The 23,813-nt window shown below is 31.0% G+C and overlaps 1 protein-coding gene across 2 annotated transcripts in view; it reads right to left on the reverse strand.

Moving 5' to 3' along the window:
* Positions 1–23,813, reverse strand: part of LOC139518811 (S phase cyclin A-associated protein in the endoplasmic reticulum-like) — a 72,847-nt gene that overhangs the window by 10,839 nt on the left and 38,195 nt on the right. For both annotated transcript variants that reach the window (XM_071310396.1, XM_071310397.1), the window contains 11 exons: positions 23,210–23,368; positions 22,018–22,119; positions 21,610–21,740; positions 21,091–21,156; positions 20,767–20,893; positions 20,261–20,373; positions 18,846–18,969; positions 17,650–17,873; positions 8,532–8,678; positions 2,274–2,511; positions 1,690–1,839 (listed from right to left, as the gene is read on the reverse strand). In XM_071310396.1, coding sequence (XP_071166497.1) covers positions 1,690–1,839; positions 2,274–2,511; positions 8,532–8,678; positions 17,650–17,873; positions 18,846–18,969; positions 20,261–20,373; positions 20,767–20,893; positions 21,091–21,156; positions 21,610–21,740; positions 22,018–22,119; positions 23,210–23,368 — 1,581 coding nt within the window. The remainder of the gene's footprint in view (positions 1–1,689; positions 1,840–2,273; positions 2,512–8,531; positions 8,679–17,649; positions 17,874–18,845; positions 18,970–20,260; positions 20,374–20,766; positions 20,894–21,090; positions 21,157–21,609; positions 21,741–22,017; positions 22,120–23,209; positions 23,369–23,813) is intronic.

Genomic DNA, 23,813 nt, shown 5'->3' on the forward strand with positions numbered 1-23,813 from the left:
ATATGCACTGACTCTGTATCAAATCGTACTTATCGTGGATCAAAACAGATTTATGTAGAATCTGGATTTGGTTATCTCGGCAGTCAAGTCATTATGCACAATGATTTCTCTACATAAACTATATGATAGGATATGTCATAATTAAAAACAGTGGCATAGCATAGACTATCACTGTTAAGTTTTATTTTCACAAACATTTTATTTTTGACGTTTTATGATATTTTTTACTATTCTAACTGTCATATTTTATCTTGCTGGCAAACTTCATGACAATTTTTCTCATTAAAACAATGTTATAAAATATTTTGGTAAAAAAAATGAAAATTCATAACATTTGTATGATTAATTTTTAAATAATAATAGCTTGTCGGTTTTCATTTCTTTTAAGAAAAACAGAATTTTCTTTTCAAGTGAACTTTAAAGTCATCAGTTTTAAAGTGTTAAATCAAAGATACTTTATGACTTTGTCACAGCAATATTCCTAAAAATAAAAATGAGTTTTTATCCAGTTTTTATCAGGTAGAAGGGAGACAACCAAACTCTTGTCATTTAATCTTTTTAGATAAAAATTTGATTGCCAATAGCCTTATGAAAAACAAAGTATCAAATTCCATGGATTTATGATTAAAAAATATCACCAAGGGTCTATAGGGAATTACAGATTTGTATCACATAACAAAAACATTAGGCTGATATTTACTATGACAATGGATAATATCGGAAACCAGAACCTACTGGAGTCGAAAAATAATTTACATTGATGGAAATGAAAATTTAAAAATCAGATTTTATAACCCATTCTCTTACTTTAAGAAACACAAACGTCCATTTTAAGCTCCTAAGTACTCTACAGTGCCATTTAAATCTCTTAAGTATGCCTCAGTGTCTATTTCAGATTTGACAATCAGAAAATAAATCATTTGGCAAAAGAAGGTTATTCATTGCAATCAGAAGTTAATCCTGCCTCGAAAGGTACATTTGTAATTTAACATCACACATTTAAATGTCAGAAAAGGCCCATCCAAATCTTACGGGAGTTTGGAGTTTGTCAATCTGAGAAAAGCCATCAGAAGATTAGTGCTTGAGACTTGATTAAATACTTGTCCTCATAACCTTAAAAAATAATCCTTGGATCGCTCGTAACATATTGTTCCATTAATGGATTTGGTGGTTTTATTTGGTGATAAAGCAGAATTTGGAAATTGAACTTGAATTAATAAGGGGCTACTAGGAGCTTGAATTGTTCACCTGGTATTTTTTATTATTCATTACATTGGTTGTAAGGAAATACATACACTGCTACTCTTGCAGTGACTGACAACCTTGACTGACCCTTATTTTAATTATTGGATTAGTTATTCTATGTTTATTTTTGTCCTACAACTAATTCACTGACTTTTTTCCTGAGGATAAGTTGCTTCATAAAAGGTATCTCAAATTTTGTGAACAGACAGGAGATACCTTGAACTTCACATACAAATCTCATTTGACTGATAGGGCTATAAAAAGAATGTGTTTGCTTGTCCTTACTCTATCAACCTCTAAAAAAAGTTGCCTACTCAAAATCTTTTTTTATTCAGATAATGTCTACCTACCTACCCACTGTCTCTACCTTTCGGGTGGAGTTTGGGCAAAAGCAAAATATATTAAAATGTTGCCTAGTTGACCTAGAACTAATGACAATGTTACCTGATTATCTGGATTAAGAACTGTAAAGTATCCCACACACACTATGACTTCATGTAACAATTCTTCACATTGATGGTGTACGCAGTACCACATGGAATAACTGGCTATATGTCGGAACTCTAATGAAGATCCTTCTTCTCCCAAAGTTTTCTGAAAAGTGTGATCATTTATATCATCAAATCTAAGAATCACTGATTTTTTAATATATTACTTTTGGCACATAATATCTTTCAAATTGAATTATTAAATATGAAAACTAGAATGAGTAAATACATCCATCAGGCAAAGAATTTTTTTCAGTGCTACGATCTGATTGTAATTTTTTTTCTCTTCATTTTATATACTGAGCCCTTTTCCATATACTGAATGATGGGTTTAATTCTTAAATTTAAAGAAACAACAAAAATGTGAAATTAATTATTGTGATCTCAGTCTACGCAGCATATAATTACGTAATGCTATATAATTAAAAGTTTTTATATTTGCAATACCAGTTCTGTTTTTTCAATAATGAAAACTTTGCAAATTTGCAGTATATTGAATTAGATCTTCTTCTATGTGCCATAATTGGTGATTTTTCTTACCTGTAACATGTCAAGATTAAGAACTGCCATATAATTAAGCATCTTTAGTCCTGTGATTGTGATTTGTAATGTAGCTGGGGGAAGCTCTGGAGGGGGCGTGTCACTTCTACTGGGTGTCCCTGAATGGAGCAGCATACCATACAACAGAGACACAATTCCTACAAGTTCTGTTACTTCAAATGTATTTATCAGTGTTGTGGGGTCTTCTTGCTTCTTCTTTTCAAAGATTGCATTATTTCTGAAAAAGTTATAAAATGAGAAGGTTAATACTCTGACATTATAATATTCTTGTAAATATTTTGTTGTCTTTACAGTATGTAAAATTGATTGCTAAATGTGTGGAAACTTGAATTGCTATTAGATTCACTAAAAATACCGGTATGCAGTCTTTAGCTGTAAAAGCAAGAACTTGCAGCTTAAGAGTCAGAATACTATTTCAACTTGATATCAAATGTCTGTATTTGCATAGGAGGATTCACAATCAATTCCCTCCATTAACATGATCTAAACCTGAATAAGGTTGAAATTATACCTGCTAGTACATGTTGATAGGCATTGATCCATCAAATCATTTCATAAAATAAAACCTTGTGTGTAGCAAAATACAACCCATGAAAATAAACAAGTGTCCCTATTGAACAAATTTTCTAAAGTACTACACACAATGTATTGGCATTCGTTGGATGTTCACTTGATCAAAGAGAAGACCCTTTTTGATAGTCCTAGCCTGCCATATATATTGGCAACTCCTTTTTATTTACCGTTATTCCTCAGTTTATATTAGATTAATGCTTAGATCATTGGCATTGCTACAGAAATCTTGATGTAACTCAGAATACCCATTGCATCCAAACTCGCTTATACAGGGAAAGCAGACTTTTATATTTAAACAGATACTATATGTCAGCAAAGTAACAACATATAAAAATATAATACATTAAGTGGTCAACATATATTGTCTTCAATAATATGTGACTGGATTGCTTCCCTTAGTAAATGTGAAAGATACTTAGTCAGATGTAAGCAGTTGAGCTAAGGAAGTACTTCTTTAGCTGAGCCTGTTACTGTACTGCCTTGTAACACATAGCTGAAAGATACTTAGTCAGACGTAAGCAGTTGAGCTAAGGAAGTACTTCTTTAGCTGAGCCTGTTACTGTACTGCCTTGTAACACATAGCTGAAAGATACTTAGTCAGACGTAAGCAGTTGAGCTAAGGAAGTACTTCTTTAGCTGAGCCTGTTACTGTACTGCCTTGTAACACATAGCTGAAAGATACTTAGTCAGACGTAAGCAGTTGAGCTAAGGAAGTACTTCTTTAGCTGAGCCTGTTACTGTACTGCCTTGTAACACATAGCTGAAAGATACTTAGTCAGACGTAAGCAGTTGAGCTAAGGAAGTACTTCTTTAGCTGAGCCTGTTACTGTACTGCCTTGTAACACATAGCTTGTGGATCGAGTCCCAGAAGAGACAAGCAAATTTGTAAGGAAACTCATTCTCTCTGGTTACAAATATATAATTGTTTATTCAAAATGTCATACAGTTAATGTCACTGAAAATTGATGAATAAAATTATCTGAGACTTAAAGATCAGCCACCAACATCAATGTTGGTCAAACAACAAACAAACAAGAATGTGTCCCCAGTACACGAATGCCCCACTCGCACTATCATTTTCCATGTTCAGTGGACCGTGACATTGGGGTAAAAACTCTAATGTGGCATTAAAATTAGAAAGATCATATCATAGGGAACATGTGTACCAAGTTTGAAGTCGATTGGACTTCAACTTCATAAAAAACAACCTTGACCAAAAACTTCAACCTGAAGCGGGACAGACGGATGGACGGACAGACGAATGGACGAACAGACGAACGGACGAACAGACGAACAGACGAACAGACCAGAAAACATAATGCCCCCCTACTAAAAACACTTTATAAATTTAGTTTGTCTTGGAATAAGACAAACACTGATGAGATGTTTAAGGCAGGTTTATAGAAAGTTCAGGTACAATAATGAAATACTCCTGAGCCACACTATTTTTAGAAAGAGTACAAAGTTTAAAATCAAAGAAAAGATGTATAACCATGATAATAATAAAGATGTGTGATGCTTACAAGATATTTTTTAAATATTCAATCTAAAATAATGTATTCTTCTAATAGCCTGATGATGAAAGCAAAATGTTTGAGAAAAACAAAATCTTAAATTCCACAAAAAAAATGACTATATAAAATATATATGTGCATACTTTGGCAAAAATTCTGCTGTTAAAATAGCATCATTTAGTTTTTACAAGGACACATATTGAACGTATTCACAGTTTTTTTCTTGATGAAATTCCATTGAAATGATTAGTAACCTGAAGGTGGTAATGATCTATGATGATTAACCAATTTTTCTTAAGAACATTTTTATATTTTACACACCAACAATTTATAACTGTCTTCAGTTTATGCTCATCACTATCAACTTAATAGGCCTACAAAAATCAGACATTAAATTTTCAACAGCTTAATTACTTGCATGTGGCTGTATCAAATGGCCGAGATTCATATTTATACCTGGTAGTTCATTAATTATGTAGTAAAAACAATTAAGTCACTGATGTGTGATTAATGGCAGAAATGTTTTATCTCTTTAATCCCTGCTGATCAGGTCACATGATGCCCAGGTAACAGTTCCATCATCCAGTAAACTTAAAGCCATATAAATCAATTTAAACATTGGACTAATATTTCCAGTTGGCGATTATTGACCAAACAAATAAAAGAAATGATGGTGTCATGCTAATTATGAGATAATGATGCATGTTATCAGTGTAAATGACTTGAGGGACAGCCTATTGCTGGGACTACCACATGACAGATATACAGATGGCCACAGTTTGACAGGTGATAGGAGGTGTATGACCCTTATGTTTACAAATAGACCTTTATACTACAACAATAAAAGCAGGTGTAATGGATAACTAATTATTATGGTTCTTATAGAAAAAAATCAAAAAGCAGTTATCTTGAATTTTACCCCCCTGGTGGTCCTTTGAAGAACCTGCTGGTCCTCACTATTTTTTCTATTACAAAAACCAAATTGTGCAATTCTGAAATTCCTTAATTTTGGTGGTCAAAACCTTCGCACCACCACTTTTTGATAATCTGTAGTATTGTCGATATAATTATTACATAAGATGAATCCAGAATTTTTGGTTTTACGATTCACAGGGAACTTAGATCAGTTTATCTCTGATTCAAACCCACCATCTGGGTTAAAAAAATATTTTGAAATTCAAACTAGATGTTTTGCAATGAAAATGCATGCAATTGCAAAAAAAAGTCTGACAGGTTAAAAGTCTAATATACTTGTGTGTATAAATATTTTTTTTTAAAATTCTATCTTTTTTCACCTATAAATATATTTTTTTTAAATTCTATCTTTTTTCACCTAAGTCCCCATAACTTATACTGTTAACCGATAAATTAATCCATGAAAAAAGAAATGGAAGAGAAATTTAAACTGCCTTTTTTCTAAACCGTAAATGCAAAATGGCGAGTTAATAGGAGAAAAGCACCTGATCTATCTGTCTTTAGCACAAAGGTTAATGGAAATCTTCTGGATTCTGAAGTCATGGAACATAAAACTATATAATTCTACCATAAACCTATTTTTGTGGGGAATGTTGAAACAAATTTGATGCAAATGAAGTAATTAAAGATTGAATAAATCTGTAGTTTTCAATGTTTTTCTTTTACATTAACCATTTTAAGCCAATAATTATACCCATTTCATCAAATAAAGATAACAATGAATATTATATGTTCAGAAATCCTCTTATATTCAACCAGGAAACAAAATAGCTTTCAGCTGCAGTATTCAAAAAGATTTAAAACGGTATTATTGCATAAAGAATTACTCTCAACAATTATTAGGCTATTAAGGAGTTGGACATTCAATCAAAGGGAATCATTGTTACATCTGATGCTTGGAAAAACAAACCTACTATTTAGTATGATTAAAATTTGATGTAAAATGTTTTAATGAACATGACCAAAACTTTTTATGTCAAAGTGATACAAATATTATGAAATTAGCTTAACTGTCTTCATCAAAGAAAATGAAAGGAAGAATAAATAAAACGGTTCAATATTTCCTTCATGTTACAGCAACATAAAACATTTTCAGTCAATGTAAAACCCACAAATTAAATGATATAACAATATTAAATCTGAAAGCTGTAAATAATTTATATAACTGTATTATATGTCTGTCTGCAGAACTAGATATTAAATCTCTCCTTAATAACAGACACACAATGTTATTATATTTCTAGATCTTCCCATATCCCGTCATTTTCCAAAATAACCAAATCATATTTAATCATAAATGTATTTATCAAAATGGCATCCTATACTTAAATCTGGGCAATGAATCAATGAAATTCCTTCTCTGATAATCTAATGAACATAGAAATGATAGGCTAGTGTTCCATTAAGTAACACTCGGAGGAAAATATTCTCTTTAATAAGTTAATAAGCTCCCGTTTGTAAGACTTAGCCAGATTTGTGGCTGTCGTTTCAAATATGGATTATAAACGCAAACAAACACTTCTTATTGACAGCTCCTAAATTAGGGTCTTTGTCGATCGCCATCCTGAACATAATTTGATAAAAGTATTTTCAATCCACAAAATTACCCAAATGAAAAGTACATTAATTCTATAATAAAGTGAAGAAACTTCTCTATCATTTTCAAAAATACAACATGGAATACAGTTAAATTAAATGATAAAATGATAGGGCTTATTTCTTGGACAACATGGAATTGCACTTTCCACTCTACTTATTGAATGATTGAATTACAGTATTGCTGAAACAAACAAAAACATTCTGTAACAGAAAACTAGCCAAACTTCTTAACAGGCTTACAATTTGACATTGTAGCATATTCCTACATCTCATCCCTGCTAAACATGTGTTTTACTGTGTAACAGAAATTCAGAATAATATTTACATATGCACCTCTAGCTATAGAAGGGTCATTTTCACTAGATTCATATCTTATAAAAATGAAAATTTCATTTTATAAAGATAGCCATTTTACCTGGCACCCTAAAAACCTGAACTTCTACTCAAGAAAAACATTAACCTTTTAAACTGTTTCCATAATGAAAAGCATAATCTTTTTTCAATAAAGTAACTTTAATATAGAACCGTACCCTTTTGCTCCAAACTGAAATGGTGACAATATTATGTCATTTTTTCTGAATTGTGTAACTTTTAAAATATAACTTTTAAAATAAGATAAAAGAATGCTTACATAAATCGAAAAGGTGAATATCAATTGCCGGTAAAGAACGACTTTAAACTGCTACCCTGGAGAAACATGACCTTTTACAGGTCACTGTATAAAATTTAACCCTTTTCTTATAAACTATGACAATGAAATTATAGTCTCATATTTTTTTCTTTCTAAATTATGTAATTTTAAAAATAAGATAAAAGAATGCTTGCATAATGTGAATATCAATTGTCATTAAACTTCTTATCTGGCAGAGAATTTTACCCATATGCTGACCATATCGATCCTTATAATCATAATAACATAAAAAGTAGAAAATGGAAGAATGAAGAATTCCCAGTGGACATATAATCAGCTGATCCAAAACTATCTGTACTCTAATGGGTCACACTACTCCATGGATAATTACAGACCGATTGTTACAGTCAAAACATTATATTACTATCCTGTCACCTTGGGGACTGTCACCAACAGACAGGCAAAGCTGGCTATGTACTACTTTTAGATTTTATATCTGATATTAACACATTTTCAGACATTAGTCTGCACATATTGGCTTTGATATTATAATGGTGAAATATGGGAAGGAATGATGCATGTTAGAAATCTTTAACCTTTCTTATTTTTCAAAAATGTCCTGCCAAGACTACTAGATTGGGTAGCTATATATAGTCTGAACTGGACAGGACAGAACATAAAGGTGAATGTATATTGTGTACTCATATTTACATTTTGCCTATATACATACTTTATATTCTTGACAAAAATGATTCAACTAAATTCAAAATGTTCTTGCAACTAGTTTATGCAATAATCACACCTCTGATACTTTAACTTTCTTCAGTGTGAGGAAACAATTTTGTAATGGTATACAGACTTGTCATTTGTTTACATGAGGTTTAGCATCGGATACCTATGAGGTTATTTAAAGGTGATATTCTCCTTTGTGATTCATTAGCTTACCTCTTAGACATGAACTTTGTTACAGCCACTAACAGACCCAGTCCATGCTGGAGGAATTCTGCAGCATCTTTGTCATCATGGAGTGGTCCCTGGACACTTCTAAAATACTGGGTCAACTTATCCACAATTCCAACACTGATCATGTAACTGAAATAGAAGACAAAATAAATATATCTCTGCAATAGTATGGAAACAACTGTACAAAGAAATCAACAGAAGAGTGTAGTTAATCACCCTCTGCAACTGATGGAATTGTGTAAAATGAGTTATAAAGAAATATTTCAAACTGGTGACAGGATTTTAAAATGCAGAAATGTCATGAACAAGACTCTGAGAAATGAAAAGGTTTTGCAATTTTAATGAACTAATGACATGATCTTTTATTCGGAAATCTTTAGTCCACCATTTTCTACATATAATGCCTGTACCAAGTCTGAAATACGACAGTTGTTCTCCATTTGATTGAGCTCTTGATTTTGCCATTCCACAAAGGATTTTCCTTGTAGTAGGTAGTTTTGTCACTTTAACCCAGTTTACAGACATTAACCAGGAAAATTTGAATGGTTATACACAATAGATAGTAAAACTCGAATTGTCACACTATTGCAAGGTTGTAGGGTTTTTTTCTATGCGGAAATTTGTGTTTTAGAAAAAGTTTATTTTAAAAAGAAGCACAATTTGTATGAATAATTTGTTATTTTGCAACAATGAACATTTTTAGGCAAGCTCTGTCAACAATAATAATGTAGTATGATTTCCATCTAAATTAAAATGTAAAAATTCCAGTGGGAATAATTATTTTAAAATTAAAATCTACCAAAGTAAGCGGATTTTGATAAATAATATGAAACATTTAAACATCTGAGGACATGTAAACCTGAGGTACCATTAATATTGAATGACATTGGTAATTTCCTATTCCCTCGACATACGATACACTGCCACATACTGGTACTCACAGACACACTTCCTTATGAAATCAAATACCTCACAAACTGTTAAACATTAAACTGTTTAGTAGAAAATTTACGGAAATTGATGCTGGCCTTTCACAACTGAATGTTTTTGTATGAGTTTTATGGATATGGGTATGTGCCAATTCAGCATGTGGCCATGTCAAATCAAATTACACCAACACTACTGTTAAATAGTGAATGATGGAGTTTTTATTTCCTGATTTTTTTCTCCCCACTTCATACAAACAAATGATGCAGTAGATAAAGTTGTGATTGGTAACCATCATGACTGAAGAGAGGGGACAAACACATCCTGTGTTCAGTCTGTATCACTGTAATGAATAAGCACATCTCTATCTAACCCTCCTCTATCATCTCAATACAAATACAGCAGTTACACCAAGAAATTTTCTGTATAATGTAACAAAATATAAAAAAAGAAGATGTGGTATGATTGCTAATGAGACAAATCTCCAAGAGAGACCAAAATGACACAGAAATTAACAGCTATAGGTCACAGTATGACCTTCAACAATGAGCAAGGCCCATACTGCATAGTCAGTTATAAAAGGCCAAGAAATGTATGTTGTCTTTTTTTTTTGCAATATTTTGAACATAAGTTCAAAGTTTTTGATGTGAAAACATAATTTAAAGTTTACATATGCAAAATAGTAAAAAAACTTTACAGAGAAAATCTTTTACTATGTTATAGAACAGACTTTGATGTTATTGATATTGAAATTTCTAAAAAATGGAAAACTTAATCAACATGTACTTTAGATGTGTGAATAAAAGTGGAAAATGTTGTGATTTTAATCAAACTTTCATTCTACATACAACTAGGGATGATGATTTCTATCACAAACTTATCTAGATCAATATAAAGATAAAGAGATTTTTTTTACTGAAGAAAATAAACTTGTTGAATAATAAAACATGTCATACGATGCAATGTCAACCATTTATTAATGTATGGATCACCTATTTCTTATTATGAGATAAGTTGTTTGATCCTGTTATTTCAAATAACATCGGAGAAAATAGAGAGAGAAGAAGGAGTTAGAGAAAAAAGTAAAGAAGAAAGAAAAAAATAAAAATAAATATACCGCATTTATTACTGAGATTGTGAAAGAAGATTGAAAATTAGAAAAAAGTAAAAAAAAAAGAAGAAAGAAATAAGATAAACATTCTGCATTTATAATTACCAAATCAAAACAACAGGATAGTTATAAGAGAGAGAGAGACACACACACATTGCCCATGCATATGTTTGCGGTATAATATACCTTTTACTGCAAAACACACCTAATAGTAGAAAAATTTGCTTTAAAAACGAACATAATGTCAAAGTACCTCAAGTTCAAAGCTGTATATTTGTTTTAGAAATCAGTAAAATCTGACAGATTGTCATAATCCCTTTATCTCCATACATCAAATGCACCATAGGAAGAAATTTGGCAGAGTTATATCATACATAAAACAATAACTCAAGATAATTGTGAAACTAAATACACAAACTTACAAAAACATAACACAATCCTATTATCTACAAAACCATATCTGCCACTAAAGGAGTATAATCCCTTTATTTAACTGTTTGTAAGCAGCTTTGTGGAGAATTTTATAGGATCAACAATGTCATGGAGCCCTGGGGGTAAAGTTTCACCCCAGGATAATTTGAGACCGCAGTCAGAAATGGGATAATCAGCTATAAAACTACAATTGATGACACTGATAATTGTTACATTATCAATCATAAATGACTTTTCATTAACTTGGCGTACTGTCCAATAATCTCTTTAAATGCCATTGTTTTCCAATTTCTCTCCATCTTTTCTAACTTAGATCTTTTAATACCACATAAAATATTTGTTTATGCATTTTAATGTGTTACAAAAATATAGCTTATCCATGTATAATGTATTGATAACTCATTTTTACTAGTATATTGAGGAAAAATAAAATCTTTCCAAACTATCTGTTCTGAAGTACAAACCTATAATATGGATTAAGTGTATACAGGACAGATTTCTTGAATTATTTTCACAGAGGTCTTTCTAAAGCAGACTTTTGTAAACAAAAATACACAATACTATTGGAGCTTTTGAACCAATTGAAAGGCTAAACAGCCAGAGGGCACAATGACCTCTGTCTCATGGCAGTCACATGACCTTTTGGGTATAAAATAAATTACGTATTTCTCAATTCTTGACATCTAACGGAAAAATGCTACAACCAAGAAGAAACTACCGGTATAGTCTTCTTGTATGTAAATGTGATCAAAGTGTTTTATGGGTCTACTATCCTTCCAATTTAAATCAACTATATAAATTTCAAAAGTTTAATTTCACTAACAATCAGGTGGGAGATGCAAAATATGCAATAAAACACCAAGGAAATTTTGTTATAAATAGGTTCTATTTGGATAATGTCAATGTGGCCCTTGTGCAATACTAACATACCAAATCTTTACTGTGAAGGCGGCATTAGTATTTCTAGCCACAACTGTAATTATCAAACTCTAAAAGTACATTTCCTGACTATTACATAAAGATGTTTTTGTGTCGCAGCAAATAATCCTCAAACTGTAACTTGACAGCTGCATGCAATAAATGTATTATTTGCAAATATTCAAATTTTGTGAATTTATTGTAATTCAATAGATATGTTTATCTGGTTTACTGATTTTCATTGAAATAATAATATGTCAAGCCATTCAATTTTTTTCTGGTTCTCATTAAATATGTATAATATTATCAAGTCAAACATGAAGACATAAAAATTGGAAGATTACATCATAATTTTTTGTACAGTTATCTTGTCGTTTTATGATTTATGTTGTAATTATGTAGATATCATCTTAATTTTCATAATGAAATGGACTGCAAGACAAAATTATATCAAGTTTGAGCCAGCCTACGAAGACATTTATTGTCAGAACAGAATGAAGTTTAGTTTGAATGGTAGTGTTAAACTGAAACTACTCACTTCTTTACAACTACCACCCAAAAACATACAATTATATGAATTAAATAAGATGGGGGTCACCATCAAAGAGACAGAAATCCAACAACACAAAAGAACAAGAATAAACATATTGGAGTCATCATCAACAAGGGACAAGTGCCTTCAGTCTGTTAGACAAGGTCTGATAATGATTGTGGACTTGTTTAGTTTTGAATGGCCTAGCAGTGTCAGAGAGGAAAATTTTGTAAGTTAATGAACTAAGACAAAGGAAGATTGCATTAAGTGATGAGAATACATATATAGCTCACTTTACCCTTATGTCAGGTGAGCTAAAAATGGGACCATGTCTGCTAAGACCAGAGGTCACAGAAAAAAAAATTCATTTGGATTGATTTTTATTTAATGTTTATTACTAAATTAGAATAATTTTCATAACAGTGTGGACAACACCATTACTTGGGGCACTCAGGTAATCAATTGGATGGGTCAGATAAGATGAAAGTTCACCTGTACCGCCCATATCATACATGTTATAGGCATATAAACTGTGGGGTCGCCAAAGATTCTAAATGTCTAAATCAAATAATACAAATAACTAGCAGAGGACAATAAGTATTATGGTTGTCCACACTGTTATGAACATGATTCCAAATGCATATTCAGGATAAGAGCATGTTGGTGTGATATGAATATTAACCCCAAAAAGAACACATCATTTTACAGATCTTTAGTAAGAAAAATAAATTTCATCTAAAAATCCGTAAAGAACCAGTTTTATCCACCAAATTATGTAATATTTCTCACCTCTCTACAGCCAAAACTTTAAAAACAAAAAAAGATAAAGAAAAAAAAGAAGCTTAATAGGCTCAGCAAGCCTAAAATGTTTTAAATTTGACAATCGAACTGCTTTGAGTGGAATAAAATCATTTCACTCCAGATGCAGAGTTAAAATCGACATACATCATGACAAGTCTGTTGTTTATATAGACATTCTGTTGAAATAAATGTATTATATTTTGTTTCCAAAGGTTATTGATCAAATAAAATTTTACCAGTCTTCTTATAAGTCATGTATATTGCATCCTTTGAGTCTATTTTTACCAAAAATCTTAGCATTTAAACTGATCATAACATATACTAAAATGTTCATTACTGTGAGTATTTTTCCTCTTTCAGATTTATTGTGAATAAAAATGGCTTGTCCTTTTAGCGACCACTTAGTTAATTATGGTATGGATCCCCTGATAAAAGTTTATGGACGTCTTAAGGAAATAAGTGAGGTTTATAAAAGAGAATACCACATTTAACAGTCTGAGATATCAATACTATATATATCTGAAAGTTAACATTCTAGGTGTACATTGGTGTTTAAGCTTTAATAATTTAAATGTGAAATAAAGTTATCAAAATAAAAAGAGAAATAGTAAACATATTAAACAGCCATTGCAAAAAATCTGAACGTTTAAGCATAATTTAACACAGAATGTTTTTTTTTATTTAATAAAAACCAAAATAATGTTAAAAACAGCTGAAAAAAAGTAGAAAAGACTTCATTAAAATGGAAGATTGTATCAAAATTATGTCCACATTATATCAGAAGCAATCCTTATGCATCATTTCATGTAAATTATAATAAATGTGGCAAACAAAATAAAAACATACAATAATGATACTGCAGCTGTATGATCAAGTGTTAAATTAGAAAGATTATATCATATTTTCTCTTTTTTATTGAGACATTAAAATTAAGCAATCAAATGTATCACATGTCGTAAATCATCTTTACAATCGGATTGATGGGTATCTCTATGTTAGCTATGCATAAATGCAAAAGCAGAAATTTTATGGTCTGTATTGAACAATTCTGAGTGAAAGTTTTAAAGTATCCCGTAATCTGTAGATGCTGAATTTTACCAAAGTAATTATGTTTATTTTTATGTCATGTAAGGCGATAACTTCTCTATACCATGAGAAAATGAAAACCAGCAAAGCCATTACTTCATTGTACAAGTACTGTAAATTGAGTGAAATTCTATAAACATGTCTGAATATTTTTTTACACACCTAAAAATTTAAGTAACCCATTTACCCTCCAGATCAGATTTAACATGCTAAATGTCCATGTATACAATCAATTCCCAAAAACTATTAAATCAGGATTCCACTAAGCTTTAATATTTATACCAGATTTTTTCAAATCTTTTAAATTTACTATTAAACATATATTACATTCATATTTGAAAAATACTATAAAATATACTGTTATATCATTTAATTAAGGTAATAAAAGATGGGTATATCAATGCTGTCCAAAATGAAACAATGGCAGTGTATGGACAGATATTGTAAGACATTCAATGTTTGTAGAATTATTCAGTTTGTACTTAAAACCATCCTATTTATCTTGGAGAAATAAAACAAATGTGAAATATCAAAAAATGTTACAATTCAAAAGCATGACTATCTGACTACATGTAGTTTCATGATAAAGTTGTACCTACCAGACATACTGTAATTTGTTAAATTAAACAGAAATGACGTATCTTTTAAATCATACATAGAATTTGGAAATATCTGTCATATCCTGTTGCTTCTGCGGAATAAATTCTTTCTGTATCTCTGTCATAAAAATGCCATCAATGTTTGCCATAAGTTTGGGCAAAGGGAGGCAATTCAAATCTTAATTTAAAAATCTTAATTTAAAAAATTTAATCAGCAATACTTTATTATTTTTGGTTATCTGATTATTATAAGTGGCAATATGTAGTAACAAAAAGCATACTGTTATTCAATAAAAAATTACACGACTGAAAATTTAACAATTTGTCTGTGCTTGAACTATCTAATATAGACTTTTTGTACAAAAAATAGGTACAAAATATATAGTTTTCTTTAAAAACTCAAAACAAGACATTCTATGAATGAATCTCCATTGGTTAGAATATTATTTGAACTAATTTACCATTCTATTTTTTGCTAAAAGAAAGAAACGATTTCTCCAACTTCTCTGTGACTTTTGTAAATTTAAGTTTGTACTTCAAAAACAATGTAACATAAGTTTAATAAACTGAATTTTGAGTTTCATAAGAAGATTGCTAAAATCAAAGAGTAATAAAAGCTGCAGTATTTGTGATGCTATTTCTTAAATTCCTATTGGATTTACAACAGCATTTACATCCAGAAATAAATTCCACATTTAATCTCCATACATACAGTTGTGTAACACTTCATAGGGAATAAAATACAAGTCCCAAATAAATAACTCATTTTCATGACTTCTAATTACGGTCTTTGAATGTGAAAAATGTCTGCACATGCCAAAAAAAATTACATGACAATTTATTTGCCATTTTGCACAAGTGTAAACAATCATCTCTGTGAGAGGGTAATAGTCAGGAATACCGCCATCTCTGTGAGAGGGTAATAGTCAGGAATACCGACTAATTAATGCAATTTTCAATAAAGGTTTGACACAAACATATTCACCTGTATTCATTTACCAAAATTACATCTTAGGACAAGAAATGCCCCGACTGTCTCCATCGTCAACATTTACTCAGCTATAGATATCATAAATGTTATAGAATTTCTAATTGTTCATGCTTATTGAAAGTCATATCAAAGACAGTAATAATACAGCTATTGCCCCATCTCTCGGTGGGAGTCCACACAGAAATGTTTTTGAGGAATTAAGATGATGTAACATTCTGTGTAAAATAAAAATTCTGAAGATGTTTATATTTGTTCTGACACTGTCAGATCTAGAATTAATTATACTTTTTTCTACACTTTAATAGTACTTCTGTCAGAATATGTATCCACTTGATGTAAATTCACAGAGGGAGAAATATGAAGACATTCTTGTGCACAGCTAAAACTGCACCATTGTGAATCAAGCTGTGATCATAATGTTAGGAAAAGTTATTCAATCATCATTTTTATTCTGTTTTGGTTCATAACTTCAAGTTTATTGTATTCTGTATTTATTTTGACTTTACGGACCCTCGTAGACATGCTAAATGTCCCTTCCTTATTTATTTTTTTCAATATTGCCCCTTTAACCGTTTTACTGCTATAACTAAGAGATTAACATTATACTGACATATGCAGAGAGCAATCAGTATACTGGCTATTTTCAGTAAACAAATAATAAGTGAGAAAGAAATAAAAAGAAAAGGAATTGTAGTAAGTCTAGCCCCCTTGTATTAAAGACAGATTTTTCTAAACTTCATCGCCTCATTTTGAAATGAATCGGAATGACAACTTTATTTTGTAAATAATATTTTTCTCATCCTTTTCCTTTTTCTATTCTTAGTTTCTTGCAATAATGAGATCTCAAATTTTGTAACTGATTTATGTTGAAGAAAAAAGGTTTTTTTCACATTTATAGTCAAAAGACCATTACAGAGTGGAAAGGGCAATACAACTTCATGGAAATGAAAATATCGAATACTAATGCAACTGCATAAAAATATCATGGATTCACCATGCATAGTTCCCCAAAGATGACCTAATCACTATCTTAAACATGTGAACTATGTAAAAGTTTCATAGGCAAAAAATACCATGACAGGCTGCAGGCTAAATAATCTCCATGGAAAAAACAGCTACATATTAAACATCATTGACTCAACTTTAAAGAATTGTCAATGGATCTGCCTAATGAAGCAGGATTATTCACAAAAAAAAATTAGGATCAACAGTAGCTTTCTTTTTAGCACTTGTTCGGATCATCAAACACAATTGCATAATGAAGTATAAATATATAACATTCTAACATGCAAATGCTTAATTATGGAACCTTTTTTATATTCATTATTATTGATAACAAGGCTTATAAATAATTCAATCGAGTGACTAAGCTTCTAATTAATTTCAAACAGTGATTTTGTTGTTGTTGAAAAGTACACATTTAGTATGCTGTACCCAGGGTTTGGCATGGTAAAGAAGCACATACCTTCAAATTAAATTTTTAAAACAGGGTAGGTTCAACCAGTGTATCAAAACTTTGAAACTTGCAGACAGTTTACAGCTATTAATATATATGCTTTGAATAAATATTGAGAACTTGAGGAATTTTAAAGGTTCTGTGCAATTTTTCACTCCTGTTTGAGGTTACTACCAAGATTTTTCATAAGCTAATATTTCAGAGATTTTTTAGCACTCCTTATATATCAAAGTGAAAATAAACCTACCTAATCATATCATTTCCTCGACTCATGAAAGCATCACCAGTGCCGCTCATCCTCTCCATAGAGGCCTCACTACTGTTAATGGACGGATTATGTTTGGCAAGACAGGAGAGAACAGTAGATACAAGCTGTAGGGTACTAACAGCTACTGCATCATAAGGGAGGGATGCTGGCTGACTACTAGATGATGACAGGGAGGATAAATTCTGATCGTTTGGCATCATAACCTGTAATTTAGAAGACAAATATATTGTGTGTACATGTTTTATTATTTCTACAGAAGATGAAACAACTATCCTGTCTGCAATTCGACATGTAACTAATGAATATATAAATACATACCAAAAAAACAAATCATGAATAAAGAGCAAAATAAGGTATTATTTAAGGCTTTAAAAGGCTCTAAAACATTCCCTAAAACTGAACATTACATCTTAAAATTTTTATTATCATATATTTTCCATGTCGGAGTAAACTTAAAGGCTTTAAAAAATTCAAAACAGTCAATATGATTGGTTGACAAGAACAATTTAACAATTAAAACAATAGATAGATTTTGATTAATGAGTCAAACCTGGATAAATTTTGGGAGTTTGAAATGCCACAAGTAATGTGGGTATATTGAAAATAGCAGATTTTTCATCAGTTCATCCACAGACCCCTGAGAGATGTAAAAACAATATAAAACATCCAAAATATCCATTCCACATCAGCTCTGTAGTCAGTACTTTGGTACTACAGAGCTGATGTGGAATGGATATTTTGGATGTTTTATATTGTTTTTACATCTCTTTGATACTGACATGATTCATAACAAACCTTTCTCAATTTGTTCCTTTATAAAATTTGAAATATTAACGAAACAAAGGTTTTTAACTCCATCAGGTAAAGTTGACCTTAGATGATTTTGGCTATTTTTTAGGTGTTTTTTTTGTCATTCAGCTCTTACACTGTTTCAGTTCATATACATTCTAAGCTTTCAAATATTCAGCTTTGAACATTCCTGGTGAAGGTAAATCCAGAAAAGCCCTTTGGACACACGAAATTATTTAACGTGTGGTCTTCATTTTTTGGCATACATAGCAATACAAAGTTTGGACAACTTATATTTCCATCAGGATGGAATGGGGAAAGTTGTGAACGAATAAAACTTAACTATCAAAACTATCAAATGTGCAATATTTGAATATAAAGCTTACCAACAGTCTTTGAGACAGTAATTCTAAGACGTTTCCTACTTTGTTACTGAACATCATATAATGACAGTTATCATAACAACCTTTACATGCTTGTCTAAACACTGTACAGGTTAATATAATAGACCTACAAAACAAAAATTATATGGTTATAATGCCAAAGTTGTAAAATAGTTAGCTTTTTTTACAAATAAATTGTATATGATATATATTTTTTTAAATAATTTTCAGCTGTGTTTTATTAGTAACAAGTGAAACTGCGAGCTACTGCTCACTGATGATACCCCCGCCGCAAGTGGATAATATTAATAGTGTAAAAATATGCAAGTGTTCGGTAAACAGGAAGTTGTCGAGTGATGAATCTGAAAACGCATCACACGGTATAGCTGACTTATAAAAATCCTGAAACCAAATTTCAGAAATCCTTGTATTGAAATTTCAGAAATCCTTGTATTGTAGTTCCTGAGAAAAATGTGACGAAAATTTTTAACTTGGTAATCATGTGTAAAATCATACAAGTGTTCAGTAAACAGGAAGTAGTCGAGTGATGAATCTGAAAACGCATCACACTGTATAGCTGACTTATATAAATCCTGAAACCAAATTTCAGAAATCCTTGTATTGTAGTTCCTGAGAAAAATGTGACGAAAATTTTCAACTTGGCTATCATGTGTAAAATCATACAAGTGTTCGGTAAACAGGAAGTTGTCGAGTGATGAATCTGAAAACGCATCACACGGTATAGCTGACTTATATAAATCCTGAAACCAAATTTCAGAAATCCTTGTATTGTAGTTGCTGAGAAAAATGTGACGAAAATTTTCAACTTGGCTATCATGTGTAAAATCAGACAAGTGTTCGGTAAACAGGAAGTTGTCAAGTGATGAATCTGAAAACGCATCACACGGTATGGCTGACATATATAAATGTTGATTCCAAATTACAGAAAAGGTGGATGTGTAGTTCCTGAGAAAAATGTGACGAAAGTTTCATGGGACGGACTGACTGACGGACGGACAGACAGAGGTAAAACAGTATACCCCCCCTTTTTTTTATACCCCCCGCTTAATAATGAAATTGTTTGAGTTTCTAGGTAAGAGTCACAAAGTACTCAAGTTAAAGAAGACCTGAATACCAAGAAGGTGAGGATTTTTTCAAGGCCAGATAAAACATGTCAAATTGGTAATTATTATTACAGTCTTCACACTTAACCATAAGCTCAGGATTTTAAAATTGCTCTCTGGCTTGTAAAAATTATATATCTACAGACCAACAGCATCCAACTAAAGTTTTCCAAAAATTGGCACAATATTCACCAATATTCTTGCAATATTCCAATATAATAATCTGCTTACTTCTGTATAAAAGTTGACACATGCATAAACAATGTGAAAACCAAAGATAACTTATTAACTTACTTTTGTGGTAGAATGGGAGGTAACTCTGGATTTGCTGCATCAACTAGCAATAATATCCTAGATAATGTATTTAAACCACTCAGTACTCTCAAACATGTCTGGTCTGCTGGTATCTAGTAAAATATATATCTTACAATGAAAACACTATATGTCAAGACTATATTCTGTTATTATCAAAGGTACATATAATTGTTTAAGTTCCAAAGACTATTCAATATTTTATTTTTGTTGGTCTTTTTTTAATGAAGCAGTTAGTTCCAACATCGGTGGTTTCATTTTCAAACACTGTAGGCACAACAACACAACAACCTGTTTTTTTTTCTCAATTAATAGTGTAGAAATGTATAAACAATAACTATTCTTCACATTTACGGATACTATATGAAGCAAAAAACATTTGATATTTGATTTGAAAAATATCTATGCCATTTTAAATGTGATACATCAAATCCATGTTAAAGATTATCTTTTCACTTTAATCAATGTTTCTTACAATATAAAGTTACCTTTTTATCTAAAATTCTTGAAATTTCTCCCAGTGCTCTATCCAAGGCAGAAACTCGACTTTGTGACCAAGGACCCCTTTCTGTATTTTGCAGGTACTTAGTTATGTCTTTAATAACTTTGTGCAACCTAAATTATAATAAAATGTCCTTCAAACAAAAATATCTTTGTATATTTATCATTTTCAGATTGGCTTTGTTATAATTTTCATAGCTCTTTATATGTTATTTTCAAATATAAATGATGAAAATAATTTGACAGTGTTGAAATGCGTCTTAAAGAACAAAACATATTTTTTCAAATTAATTTCACATGTGAAAACTCACTTGGCTTTGTGCTCTGATTCGATGGATTGCTGTTTTCCTGACAAAGAGCTTTCATACTCTAACCCCCTATAAAAAGAATAAACAATATTCTAACTAGTATGTGGATTAAATAAATGTGTACATATATAACTAGGTTAACAGGTAGAGGTATAATAACCACAGACACAGTCTTAATCTATTATAATAACTTTCAAATAATTGCAGATGATGATTTTGTTAGGTGCTAGAACTGCCCTACTACCAAAAATACATATTGATCCATGCCACCAAAAGAAGTCTGGTTAAACTTTGAACACTGAATTGCAAAGCTAATAAATATTCAAATGTTAGTTAAAACATACTGTTTACTACAGTTTGTGTGACAGTTTCTAAAAAAGGATAAGAAGTTCTAAATTACTTGATCTGCAGGCAAAATTATATATAGAAATAATGATTATAGGCCTATTACATATCTTGACCTTATTTTTTTAACCCAGCAAATAATTTGTAATCCAAAAGACGACAATTAGTTACACAAACCTTGTTGTCATCCTCTGTCTAAGTTTCTTGCATCTCTTCTTCATAGATTTGAGTCTCTCCTTCTCTGATACTATCTTTGGATGAGTGCTGTTACTGGGAGCATCCACTATATGCTTCAAGTTAAACTTTTCCTATTTATAAAAACAATAATATTTACTTAAAATGTTAATCATTGGCAATTATTTCATGCAAACATTTTCTACTGTTAAACACATAAATTAAGAATTTAGCAACAAGAATTTTTCTTTTAAAACTTAAAAGGTTGCGTCAGTAATTAAAAAGAATCTGACTTTGTGATCATCCTGAATTCATAAAATCCACAATATAAACAATGGCTAAAATCCTAATAAAGATATATTTGTATCTTACTGCCTGTGTATTATTCACAGGAAAATATAACAAACTTACAATTTCCTCTTTACACATAGATCTACCAGAGTTGTTGTCTTTAAGAGCTTGTTGATGCTTCTTTCCTCTCAGATGGCTCAATAAGTACACTTCTGATATGATCTGCAACATTAATATACTCATATTAAAGCAAACATTTTGTATTTGTAGCCTAAGCAATTTTTAAAAGTAAAGTATAAAAACACTATCAAACTGCTGTGTGTGTGTGTTTTTCAGAGGGTATAGTAAGGTATCATCCACTAAAATCAGTGGCGGATCCAGAACTTTCCATAAGGGGGGCCTGCTGACTGAACTAAAAGGGGGGGCTCCAGTGATTCCCTATATAATCTCCCACATTTCTCCCACTATAGAGGGAGGGGGGGGGGGCAGGCCCCCAGGACCCCTCTGGATCCGCCTATGTAAATGGAAGAAATTCTGGATTCCAGTCTGCAATTATTTTCCTCTGCTATTTGATTATACATTTTGAAGATACATATGATAGTTCATGAAGAGAAGGTATACTCAAAGAAAAAAGATTTATAAACTATATATTAATGATGACATTTTCTAAAACTTTTGAGTAAAAGCGCCCTGTATATCCTGTAATTTCCGCCCCCCCCCCCCCCCCCCCCCCCCATCAGATTTTTTTCACAGTAAGGGTCTTCAGACAGTACAATTAAATTTGCACAGTGAATATTCTTTCAGTTTTATGGCCTTTTGCAATGCAATCAAAATGAATTAAAAATGTTCATGAAGTGTAAATTTTGCTGTACAACGCCTATCCAAAAAATTAGACACACTAAAAATTTACCTAAATTTGGTTATATTATGCAAATGAGTAGTTTTAAAATTACAAAGCTCTTTTGATTAAAATGTATATTTAAGTGATGGTTTTGGTTGTATTAATCTGCATGTTAAATGGTGGATATATGAATCATAAAGATTTACAAATTCAATGTATTATTATCACTTAAAAGTCCTATGAATGGCTATTTAAAGTAATGGTAAATGTTTAACATAAATGGCAACATATAAATTCAGTAAACTTTGTAATCATTTTTACAGGAGAAATTTGAAATGCATTTCGTTTTATATGGTGTTTGGCACCAAAATACTACTTATCCTTTGACAAATCATTTCCAAGAAGACCATTTTACCTTCTGGAAGAATTTTACATGATATTTATTATAAAAGGATCATAAAAATGCCATACCAGTGCATTACAAATAGTACAGAGTTTCTTTTTCTCATATGGAGTACTAGTGGGTGCATCGTTATGATCCTCTGTGGAATGTCTAAGTACACTCATCTCAAACGCTTTCTCTCGGATCTGTTGTAAAGCTTCCTTGTGCCTCGCAGTGGATTCATCTTGCTGGAAAATTAAATTAAAAGAAATGCCAATTTAAATTTCATGAAGGAGCTGTATCAATTAAATCTGTACTCCTGGAATATTAAATGTTACAGATAACTAAAAATTGTGTAAAATAGAGTTATTCTTTGTATACTGATTGTCAATTTGTATAAAGTACCATACTAAACTAATATCAGAACAATGAATTGGTAATGTTTCATTTTGTTTTAACAATATTCATGAATGTTCTTATTATTAAAATAAAAAGTGCTTTTCTGTTGATAAAAGCATAACTATTCACAGGCAATTACACATATTATCTCTTTACTTAAATATTTATAACTACATTCACTTCAGTTACTTTAGTTATTGAAGTATATCTATCTATTGAAAAATGCTTGAACTACTCTCAACATCTTACAAGAATTGAAACTTCAATAATTCATTACACAGAATAATATAAATG

This window comes from Mytilus edulis, chromosome 4 (assembly GCF_963676685.1).
Source record: "Mytilus edulis chromosome 4, xbMytEdul2.2, whole genome shotgun sequence".
NCBI lineage: Eukaryota > Metazoa > Mollusca > Bivalvia > Mytilida > Mytilidae > Mytilus > Mytilus edulis.